At 42.5% G+C, this 10,573-nt stretch overlaps 1 protein-coding gene across 1 annotated transcript; it reads left to right on the top strand.

The window, feature by feature from the left end:
* Window positions 1-735: 735 nt before the first annotated feature.
* On the top strand, window positions 736-2,644 carry LOC110292108 (PRAME family member 18-like). The gene is made up of 3 exons (XM_021159224.1): window positions 736-1,022; window positions 1,459-1,612; window positions 2,591-2,644. The coding sequence occupies exons 1-3, from the start codon at window positions 736-738 to the stop codon at window positions 2,642-2,644; spliced, it is 495 nt and encodes a 164-aa protein (XP_021014883.1).
* Window positions 2,645-10,573: the final 7,929 nt, after the last annotated feature.

Below are 10,573 nucleotides of genomic sequence, written 5' to 3'. Positions count from 1 at the left end.
TTGTTTGTTTGTTTTTTGATATTTTCATTTACATTTCAAATGTTATCCCAATGCCTGGTTTCCCCTGGAAACCCCTTATCCCTTCCTTCCCCTGCTTAGATGAGGGTGTTGATCCATCCACCCACTCCCACCTCTCTGCCCATGATTCCCCTACTCTGGGGCATATATCCAGCATTCAGAGTACCAAGGAAATCTCCTTTTGATGCCTGAGAAGGCCAAACTCTGTTACATATGCAGCTGGAGCCATGTGTACTTCTTGGTTTAGTCCCTGGGATCTCTAGGTTGGTTGATATTGTTCTTCCTATGGGCTTGCAAACCCCTTCAACTCCTACAGCCCTTTCTCTAACTCTTATTGAGGACTCCATGCTCAGTCCAAGGTTGGCTACAAGCATCTGCCTCTGTATTTGTACTGCATTGGCAGGGCTTCTTAGGAGACAGTCATTTCAGGCTCCTACATGCACTTCTTGGCATTAAGAGGAGCAGGGGTTGGTATCCCATGGTTATCTTTTTCCACTGTGGGTGCTTACAAGAGAATCCACATGCTGAGAGTGAACTTTTGGCTTGGAGACCACAAGATTGGATAGTTGGGCAGACTGAGTTCTCCATTATTGCCAGAGCATGGGCTCTGCACTACTGGTTCCTGCAATGGTGAGAAATATGAATTCTCAAAACTTAGCCTGAAATTATGTCTGCTAAATGCTTCACCAGGTTCCTTCTGACTGAATATCTATCAGGATGAGCACCTACAACCCTCCCACACTCCTGCAGCTGGCACTGGAGGGGGTGCTGAGGAAGGATTCCATAGACTTCTCTGATCTGGAGGCCCTGCCCATCATGCTCTTCCCACCACTCTTCATAAAGGCCTTCAATAGCAGACACACAGAGATAATAAAGAAAATGGTGGCAACCTGGCCCTTTCCCTGCCTCCCTGTGGGGACACTGCTTGAAACCGCTGATGTGGAGATGCTGCAAACTGTGCTGGATGGCATAGATATACTGCTGACACAGAATGTTAGTCTCAGGTAAGCAAGGCCCAAGGAGGCTAGAAGGGGAATCATAGGGTTAGTGGTAAGACACACATGAGTGCAGGAAGAATGGGGTCAAAGAGGACAGAGGCTAATGATGACATCGACATGCAGGTCTATAGAATTACTATTCCAAGTTGAAAGCTGATCTAAATGACAGTCATAGGTCAGGACGGCTCAGAGTACAAGTAGCTACAGTAGGATGAGCTTTTGTGTGGCTTTCCTACAGATACTAGATATGGAAGAGACACAAGTCAAGAGCAACTAAGTGGAGGGAAGCGGGGCATGTCTCCAGATGCAGCTCATGCAGTGTCCTTGCCTGCCTGGTGTGAGGTGCTATGATGGAGCTGACATTAGACAAGTGGGATCCAAGCTGACTCCCTGTTGGTTCCTGTTTTACATTTTGAAACTTTGCCTTTATCCCTCACTGCAGGTGCAAGCTTCAAGTGTTGGAGTTGAGAGATGTACACCAGCATTTCTGGGATGTATGGACTGGAAGAGAGGATGAGGTCCACTCAGCAGAGACTAGGAGTGAGAAGAAAGTAGGAGAGGGCATTTCTAGAAAACCACTGAGGGGTGTGAAGATAGTCACTGACCTGAGACTTTGCTACCCTGTAATTGAACACCAAGCATGCTTGCTGCAGTGGGCCCAGCAGAGAAAAGACCTTTTGAGAAAAGGCTCTTCGTGTCTATGCTGTCCAAGAATCAAGATTTATGACCTCCCTTTATGTATTATGAGGAAGTTCTTAAATGTTTTCTATCCAAGGGATATTGATGAATTGGATCCATGCCCACATCAGTTTGTGTCCTTCCTGGATGGTTTTGTACTTTACTTTGGAAAGATGTGATATCTTTGCAAGTTATAACTAACCTGCATCAACTCAGATAGGGACATATTTTCAGATACATTGGTAGACAAAGAGGAGAAGGGTGGTACCAAGTTCTTTTCTCAGTTCTCCAAACTCAACCATCTCCAGTCCTGTACTGAAGGACCTTCTGCAATGCATGGCCAATCTCAGCAAGTTGACTGTAAAGCTGTACCCTGCCCCTCTAGACTGTTATGATGACATGCATGGTGTTGTGGTGGAGAGATTTTTTTCCAACTGTGTCCTGACCTCATGGATATACTCATGGCCAAAAGGCAGCCCAAGACAATCTTCTTTGCTACAGTTCCCTGCCCTCATTGTTGGATGTGCTGTGTCTATGAAATGAAGACCAAACTTTGCCACTGTTGGCAGTAAATAGGACAAGGTTACTTCTTGATACAGACAAATCAATGTCAAGGGGAAGGGAGAATTCATCATGGGGTCCCAGAACCCATGGCTTTAGACGCTGTTTGATGCATTGGAATCAAAATGATGTTCAGATTATTCAGAACACAGGAGATGGCATGACCTGGACAGAGTCACTGACCTCAGTTCTTGGTTTACCATTAGGGTGTCCTGTGACCTCATGAAGTATGATCAAGGAAATTATAGTTCAAGACCTTTTAGCATCAAAATAAACTGAAGTCATTTATCACATTTTCTTTCTCTCTTCAATTTCTACTCATTGGCTGCTAGGAGTACTATGTGCACAGTTATCAAACTGACTGGTCAGTGCAGACCTTCTGTTTATGAAAAGCAATTTACAGAATGGCAGATGATTTCACTTCATGATACTCAGAAGAGAGATGGTAGGAACATTTTGAACATGGCTGAAGCAAAAATTCTTGCCCAGAGAACTGATTGTGCTGAGACCTGTTAACTATTCAATTGTGAGCTCTGAGGGAGAGGGCAAGCCAACCATTTTATTCCCTTTGTCACTGTATCAGGTAACATTAAAATAATTTTACTCTGTTTGTATTGGTCTTCATTAAAACACATGGATCTCCCTGTTCTCACATGCCTTTGTGATGCACACTAAATCTATACAATCTACTAATTGTGAAGGGCTCTTGAAATCCTCCTCTGGAAAGAACCATTCTTGAGATGGGATGGGATTGTGAAAATAGTGCATTCCTACCCAAGACCCTGATCATGAGCACATTCTAGAAAACGAAATGGGAATTGTTAGATCCTTCAGCTCCATCAATGTTTACAGAGATGACTATCACAGGCTAAGGACCTACCATGTCCATAGAGAATCTTCTACCGGAGAGAGGAAGTTTATTTGATATTCAAGTTACTATTCATCAAGTGACAAGGCCAAGGAAGGAATTAATGGCATTCGTCAGGAAGGAAGATTAAGGTGCAATGGTGCTTACTGACTTGTTTGTCCTGTATTGCTCAGCTTGCTTCTTTATTTCCTGTCTTTATCTTCCTCTTCCCCCTCTTCTTTCTCTCTTTGTTCTTTTTTAAAATCAATTTCTTCTCATCTAGTACATCTTGCCCAGTTTCCCCTTCGTCCCTCTGCTGCCCATCTCAATTGCTCCTCTCATTCTTCCCCCACATTCACTCCATTTCCTTCAGAAGAGGGCAGCCATCCTAGGGATATCAGCCAAAATAGCCTTTCAATTACAATAAGATTAGGCATCTCCCTATTATGGCTGGATGAGTTATCCTAGTAGTAGAAAAACACCTGGGCAAAATATAACATCCCTTCATGATAAAAGTCTTGAGAGACTATGGATACAAGGGACATAACTAAAGGTAATAAAAATGGCAGTGACATTAGACTATGTATAGACTACATCAACTATAGTATAATTTTGTTCACAAGATTATCACTACAGGATAACATGTTATTTTTCTCTCCATGTTCAGCATAGTTTCTTACTTAGGGCATCCACAATTCTATTTGGGAACTTCAATGCTAATATCTCAATGTTTCATATCTACTGTATATACCATCAACTAAAAATGCTTTTAAAAAATTTATTAGATATTTTCTTTATTTTTTTTAAAGATTTATTTATTATATGTAAGTACACTGTAGCTGTCTTCAGACACTCCAGAAGAGGGCGCCAGATCTCGTTACGGATGGTTGTGAGCCACCATGTGGTTGCTGGGATTTGAACTCTGGACCTTTGGAAGAGCAGTCGGGTGCTCTTACCCACTGAGCCATCTCACCAGCCCGATATTTTCTTTATTTACATTTCAAATTTTATCTTCTTTCCTATTTTCCTCTCTGAAATACCCTATCCCCACCTCCATCAGCCTGATCCCCAACCCATCCACTCCTGCTCCCTGGCCCTGGCCTTCCCCTATACTGGGGCATAGAATCTTCACAAAGACCAAGGGCCTCTCCTCCCACTAATGGCCAACTAGGCCAACCTCTGCTACATATGCAGCTAGAGACACATATCCCACCACATGTTTTCTTTGATTGGTGGTTTAGTCCCAGGGAGGACTGGGGGTACTGGTTAGTTCATATTGTTCTTCCCATGGAAATGAAAACCCCTTCAGCTCCTTGTGTACTTTCTCTAGCGCCTTCATTGGTGACTCTGTGCTCCATCCAATGGATGACTGTGAGCATCCACTTCTTATTTGCCAGGCACTGGCAGAGCCTCACAGGAGTCAGCTATAGCAAGCTCCTGTCAGCAAAATCTTGTTGGCATCTGCAATAGTGTCCTTGTTTGGTGGTGGTTTATAGGATTGATCCCAAGGTAGTGCAACCTCTGGATGGTCATTTCTTTAAAAAAAAAATGCTTCTTAAAGTAATAATTATAGTACATTCAACTCAAAATGCAGAATATAAATTCTTTTAGTTTTCCAATAAAATATGGACCTATTGCAGGTATAGCTGGAATCCTAAAGTAATTCCAGTTCTAAATTCATTTAGTTTAGGATTCCAATAAAGTGTGTTCTTTCTCTAAAACAATTATCCAATCACCTTCACAGAAATATTTATTTTTCAGATATATGGGTACTGTGTATTTATATGTAATGGGGAAAAGATTATGTAAGTAGAAAAATATATTTTGAAATGAACTGAAACAAAAACAGGAATAAAATTAGTGAGATAGAGATATCATTTATTAGGAGATGTATGGCAACACATCATTGAATTAGAGAGGGCACAGGGGTCAAATAAGTGACCTCAACTCTAGTATTTGGATCTGAGAAGAACACACACATTGAGGCGTGTGCTGGAGACAGGCCTCATCAATACCTATGGAGGAAACACTAACCACCACAACAAAAAAAAATAGATATTTTTTTGATGATGAGAATGACAAAAAAAATCAGTGAAACCAAAGCTGGCTTGCCTTGTAAGATTGGTCAAAAGTAGCCAGAACAAACAAGGGGAAGAAAAGGATCGAGACCCATTTTCCCAAATCGGGGGGGAAAAAGATCTATGTAAAAAGTTTCAACAGGTGTGAAAAGGAAAACAGGGAATGTTCTAAACAGCAAGTCAGTAAACACAGCACCCAGATGATGATGGACAAGTTTCCTGAAAGGTCAAGGTACCAAATCTCAATCCAGTTGTGTGCTAGTTGGCTTGCTATTGCTGTGCTAAAGATCACAACCAAAAGCAAAGGGGGAATGAACAGCTTCCAGGTCACCACCCATCACTGAGGGGGAATCAGGGCAGGACACTAGGAAGGAATGCTGCTTGCTGGCTTGTTCTCTATGGTTTGCTCAGGACCACCTGCCCAGGGGTGGCACTGCCCATACTGTTCTGGGCCCTTACATATCACTTAATTTAATAAATGCCCTATAGCTCTGCCTACAGGCCAATTTAATAGAGTCAATTCTTCAATTGGGGTTCCCTTTTCCTAGATGACTCTGGCTTCTGTTCAAAACAAAACAAAACAAAACAAAACAAAAATCTAACCAGGACAGGGAGTATTTTGTTAACCACCACCACTTCTTGCCTTCTGCCTGGGAATCAGAGAGACTGGCTGCAGGCTCTTGCCTTGAAACCTTCCCACATCCTCAGCAAGCTCTATGTAAAGCCCCTCCATTCTTCCACAGAGGCTGCATCCTTTTTTAGATACCCAACTCTTTTATCTGGCTCTGGTGCTGGCTCTGAACTCTCTGTAGAACTCAGGCTATGCTGTCATTTTTCTTTCTTTCCATGGCATTAATAACTTTTCTAATAAACTTCTTACTCCCAGCAATCCATCTCAAGTGTCCTTCCAGCACACCCTTTTAACAAGGACTATTGGAGGGAACATTGTAAACGATAAGGCCAGATGATATAGAGCTCAATATTGGTGTTGAGCACTTGCTCAGAGTAACATGTGAGAGGATAAACTTCAGTCTTATCCAAGCCACTGAATTCTTGTAAGATTTTTTTTGTTAAAGCAGCCTTTTTTCTGTCTTTCTTTTCTTCCTTCATTTCCTGCTTTTCTTCTTCATTTTGCTTGCTTCCTTTCTTCTTTCCTTTCTTTCCTTCTTTATATGACACAACAATTTTATTGATTATTTGGAAATTTTACATCAGGTACTTCCCAGTCTTCCCAGGTCCACTCCCACCCTTTTAACCTGCCTCAAAATCAAAGAAGGAGGAGGAAGAGGGGTAGGAAGAGGAGGAAGAGGAGAAGTGAGGGAGGGGAAGGAAGAAGAGAGGAGGAGGACGACAACGACGACGACGACAACATCAAGTCCAATTTGTGTTGCCCATATAATCCCTAGATTGTGATCAAACACCAGCAGACAACCCCTTATAGAAAACTGAGTCCTTTCTCACCCACTTCTCTAGAAGGCATCAGCTATTAAGAGCTATCAAGACTTTTCAATGGTTTTCTGTTTAGACTATTTCTTTTTGGTGAGTGGGATATGGGGAGAAAGAGGTTGTTACAGAAGCCTTCTATGTCTCTCATTCTCAACTGAGAATCTGCAGTCATTGATACCACCACAAAAGTAGCTTCCTTGTTCTCTGTAGTAAGTAACAGCTCAGATCATGGGTTTCCACATGGTTTCTGGCTACAGCATTGGCCATGAACATCAACATGGCTTCAGATGGCAGCACAGACCATGGATATCCTTGTGACCTCTGGTGATAACACAGGCCATGGACAGCAAGATAATCCCCAGCCACAACAGGGCCACAAATACCAACATGTACCAGACACATCAACAAGGCCAGGACAGCCAACCCAGGTCACATGCATGAACAAGACCTCAGGCTGCAGCACAGAGCACACGTATCCACATGGCCTTCACCAGTAACATGGTCCATCGATTCAGCCTTGGTTGATAGCATGGACAGCAGCCTTTCTAACCACATAAAATATTGATTGAACTTGAATTCTAGTGTTCTCGATTTTCTTCCAGTTTTCCTTGTCATCCATATAATTTCTAGTGAATGTTTCTCTTTTTTTAAATATTGCAAAACCTATTTTTTGTTTGTTTTCTGAGGCAGTGTTTCTCTGTGTAGCCCTGGCTGTCCTGGAACTAACTCCTTAAACAAGGCTGGGCTTGAACTCTGCCCCTGGAGTGCTGTATTAAAAGTGTGTGCCAGCTGGGCATGGTGGTGTGTGCCTTTAATCCCAGCACTTGGGAGGCAGAGGCAGGCAGATTTCTGAGTTCGAGGCCAGCCTGGTCTACAGAGTGATTTCCAGGACAGCCAGGGTGATACAGAGAAACCCTATCTCAAAAAAACAGATGGTGTGTGCCACCACCATCTGGCTCCAAAACTTAATTATAGTGAACTATGCCAATAATATTTTAGGTTCTATAGCTGATAATGCCAATATTTTAACATCTAGGTCATCAATATCTATAGTCACTTTTGCTAACTCTAACTCACAATGGCTTGTTCTGTCTTTAAAATGATTCTGGACTCATATTTGCTGTTTGAGTGAGTTTTTAGAAATTTTAAAATGTCTGAGTTGAATATATTGTCCCTCACAATGGACTTTTTTTTTTTTTTAAAGATTTACTTATTTTATATGAGTACACTGTAGCTGTCTTCAGACTCTTCAGGTGAGGGCATCAGATCTCATCACAGATGTTGTGAGCCACCATGTGGTTGCTGGAAATTGAACTCAGGAGCTCCGGAAGATCTGTCAGTGCTCTTAACCGCCGAGCCATCTTTCCAGCCCACTACAGTGGACTTTTATATTTTAAGCTCTCCTATCTGGGTTAAAACTAATCTAGAACCTTAATTTCTTGGCATGGTTTTACCTTTTTCCCTGAAAAAAACAAAACAAAACAAATTTGAATTGTAGTCTTGTATTCTCACAGGGAGACTCATTAGGATAACACTTGTGCCTATCCAGTGATATGGGAGGGGGACAGACTTCTTTCCTGGCTCTCTTTAACAGAAGGTTCTGGCTTGACAAACTTTATCAGGGCTAATGATTTTTGTTTCTTCCTTCCTCCTTTGGGAAATGTGTCTGAATTCTTTTGTAAATCATTAAATTGTGCAGTTTATGGACCAGAGCCTAGGCTCAAAGCTTGTTTTCTCTTCAGTTCACAGGAGTTATCAATGCATCCCCACCCATCTGGCCATCTACTTCTGATCTAGCCTAGATCTAGAGTTGGAAGTCTATCCATCCGATACTTAAGGAGATCAAAGGATGGATGATTTCTGGATGTCTGTCCCACCAGCTGCCTCTATTGCAGTTTTATGTCTGAATCTGTATAAATTCAAGCCGTTCACTGGTGTCCCCACAGTCCAGTGGTCAAAGAGAAATTTCATGATTGTGTTTATTTGCAGCATTCCTCTTATAGAGCCTGAGTTTTTTTTTTTTTTTGGCCCCACATTGCCCATGATCATGGACACAACCCAGATGTTGCCATCACTAAACCTCTGTAAACAATTATCTGTTACCCCTTTCTTAGGGCATAAGTAGAAAGAAGTGTAGCCTTGGTACTGGGGGCTCAATTATTTTGGGGCTCAATAAGGTCCCCCATACCACCTACACATGTGGAGTGTTCACATGTCTTGTACTTTAAAACATCAGAGAAGGGATGATTTATACCAAACAAATGATGGCACTAAGTAGAAAGCCAAAAGGAAATGAAGTCTTAGTGAAGTGGATAAGGGTTTCAGGGGAGCAGGCTAGTCCTTTGGGACTGGGAGGTGTTTGATCTACTCTGAGGGGTACCCAAAGAAAAACGTGCTGGTTATTCTCTCCAGGGCAACTGACCCGTTAGAGTCCTCATGACACATTGACTGCTTTAGTTTCCCAAATTCCTCTTTCAGAAATATGTGTTCAGCATTGTCTGGAACCAGATTCTCTGACTGTACCCTCTGCTCATAAAGACTGTGCCGGATGCCACTCTCAGAAGAGAGCACAGCTGGGTTCAGGAGCTTACTCGGATCAAGTGGCCCAGAGTGATGGAAAGGAAGGGAAGCCGCTGAGGTGTGGTGGCTTTGGGAAGCAGAACACTGGAAGAGGGAAAAATTCAAAACATCAAGTATTGAAAAAAAAATGCTTTTAGAGTACTGTCAGCAGACAGCAGAGGCAGGAGACTCAGGGCAGCCCTAATGTCATGAAAAATGTTCATATGTAAAGCTAGAAAAATGACAGTTCTGTAACAGATGTAGAAGTAGGTTTTGGGAAAGCCCTTATAAACATGCAATGTTTTAAATGCCAATAAATCACAATCAAGAGTTTGAGAATCAAATCCAGTTGAAGGCAAGCATCTTGAAGGAAAACCATATGAAGGGACTCTTCAAACTGAAATCTGTTGCCATTGTCTGGTATATTTACAGGAGTTTGGTTAAAGCTGAAATTTAGATTTGTGTGTAGCATGGCTTGAACTTGAAGCCTTCAGTTTGGAAGGACAGGTTCATCTTGGCCAGGATAGTGTATGCTTATGCTGTTCGAGTCATTACTGAAAGCACTTCATTAGCATTCTGGAGCAACTTGTTAGTGTTGGAATGCGACTTACTTAGGAAATAGCAACATAGGTGGGTACTAACCAGCTCTTACCAGGAAATGAAGAGAAAAGGATTCCAGACACTCCCTCCTGGCTCTCGGGTTACCATCAAGGACATTTTGACATCTTAATGGTGATGTTTGAAAGCCTAAATGGGAGCCGGGCGTGGTGACACACGCCTTTAATCCCAGCTCTCAGGAGGCAGAGGCAGGCGGGTTTCTGAGTTCTGATTTCTGAGGCCAGCCTGGTCTACAAAGTGAGTTCCAGGACAGCCAGGGCTATACAGAGAAACCCTGTCTCAAAAAACAAACAAACAACAAACAAAAAAGAAAGAAAGCCTAAATGGAAAGTCTAACTATTTATTCATGGGAGAGAAATTTTGAAAAGATTAAATAAAAAACTTATATCCAGTTGGAACTGTAGAGGGCATGAGACCCACATTCTCATGGATAAGCATTAGATAAGCCAGAAATCTTAAATAAGCAGGCTTGTCTCTTCGGTAGAAGGGTGTGCCACCATACCCGGCACTTAGCTTGATTTTTTTTTTTTTTTTTGGTTTCTTTCGAGACAGGGTTTCTCTGTGTAGCCCTGGCTGTCCTGGAACTCACTTTGTAGACCAGGCTGGCCTCGAACTCAGAAATCCGCCTGCCTCTGCCTCCCGAGTGCTGGGATTAAAGGCGTGCACCACCACTCCTGGTTTAGCTTGATTTTTAAATTAGGCAGAGCCAGCAGCCTAGGGGGGTGGGGTGGGGCTACACACAGTGGACTGGACTATCCCACATCAATCAT

This window comes from Mus caroli, unplaced genomic scaffold (assembly GCF_978045245.1).
Source record: "Mus caroli unplaced genomic scaffold, Mus_caroli_1 scaffold_6, whole genome shotgun sequence".
NCBI classification, from domain to species: Eukaryota; Metazoa; Chordata; class Mammalia; order Rodentia; family Muridae; genus Mus; species Mus caroli.
Note: the sequence above shows the minus strand (reverse complement) of the source record. Positions and strands in the feature narration are given on the sequence as shown.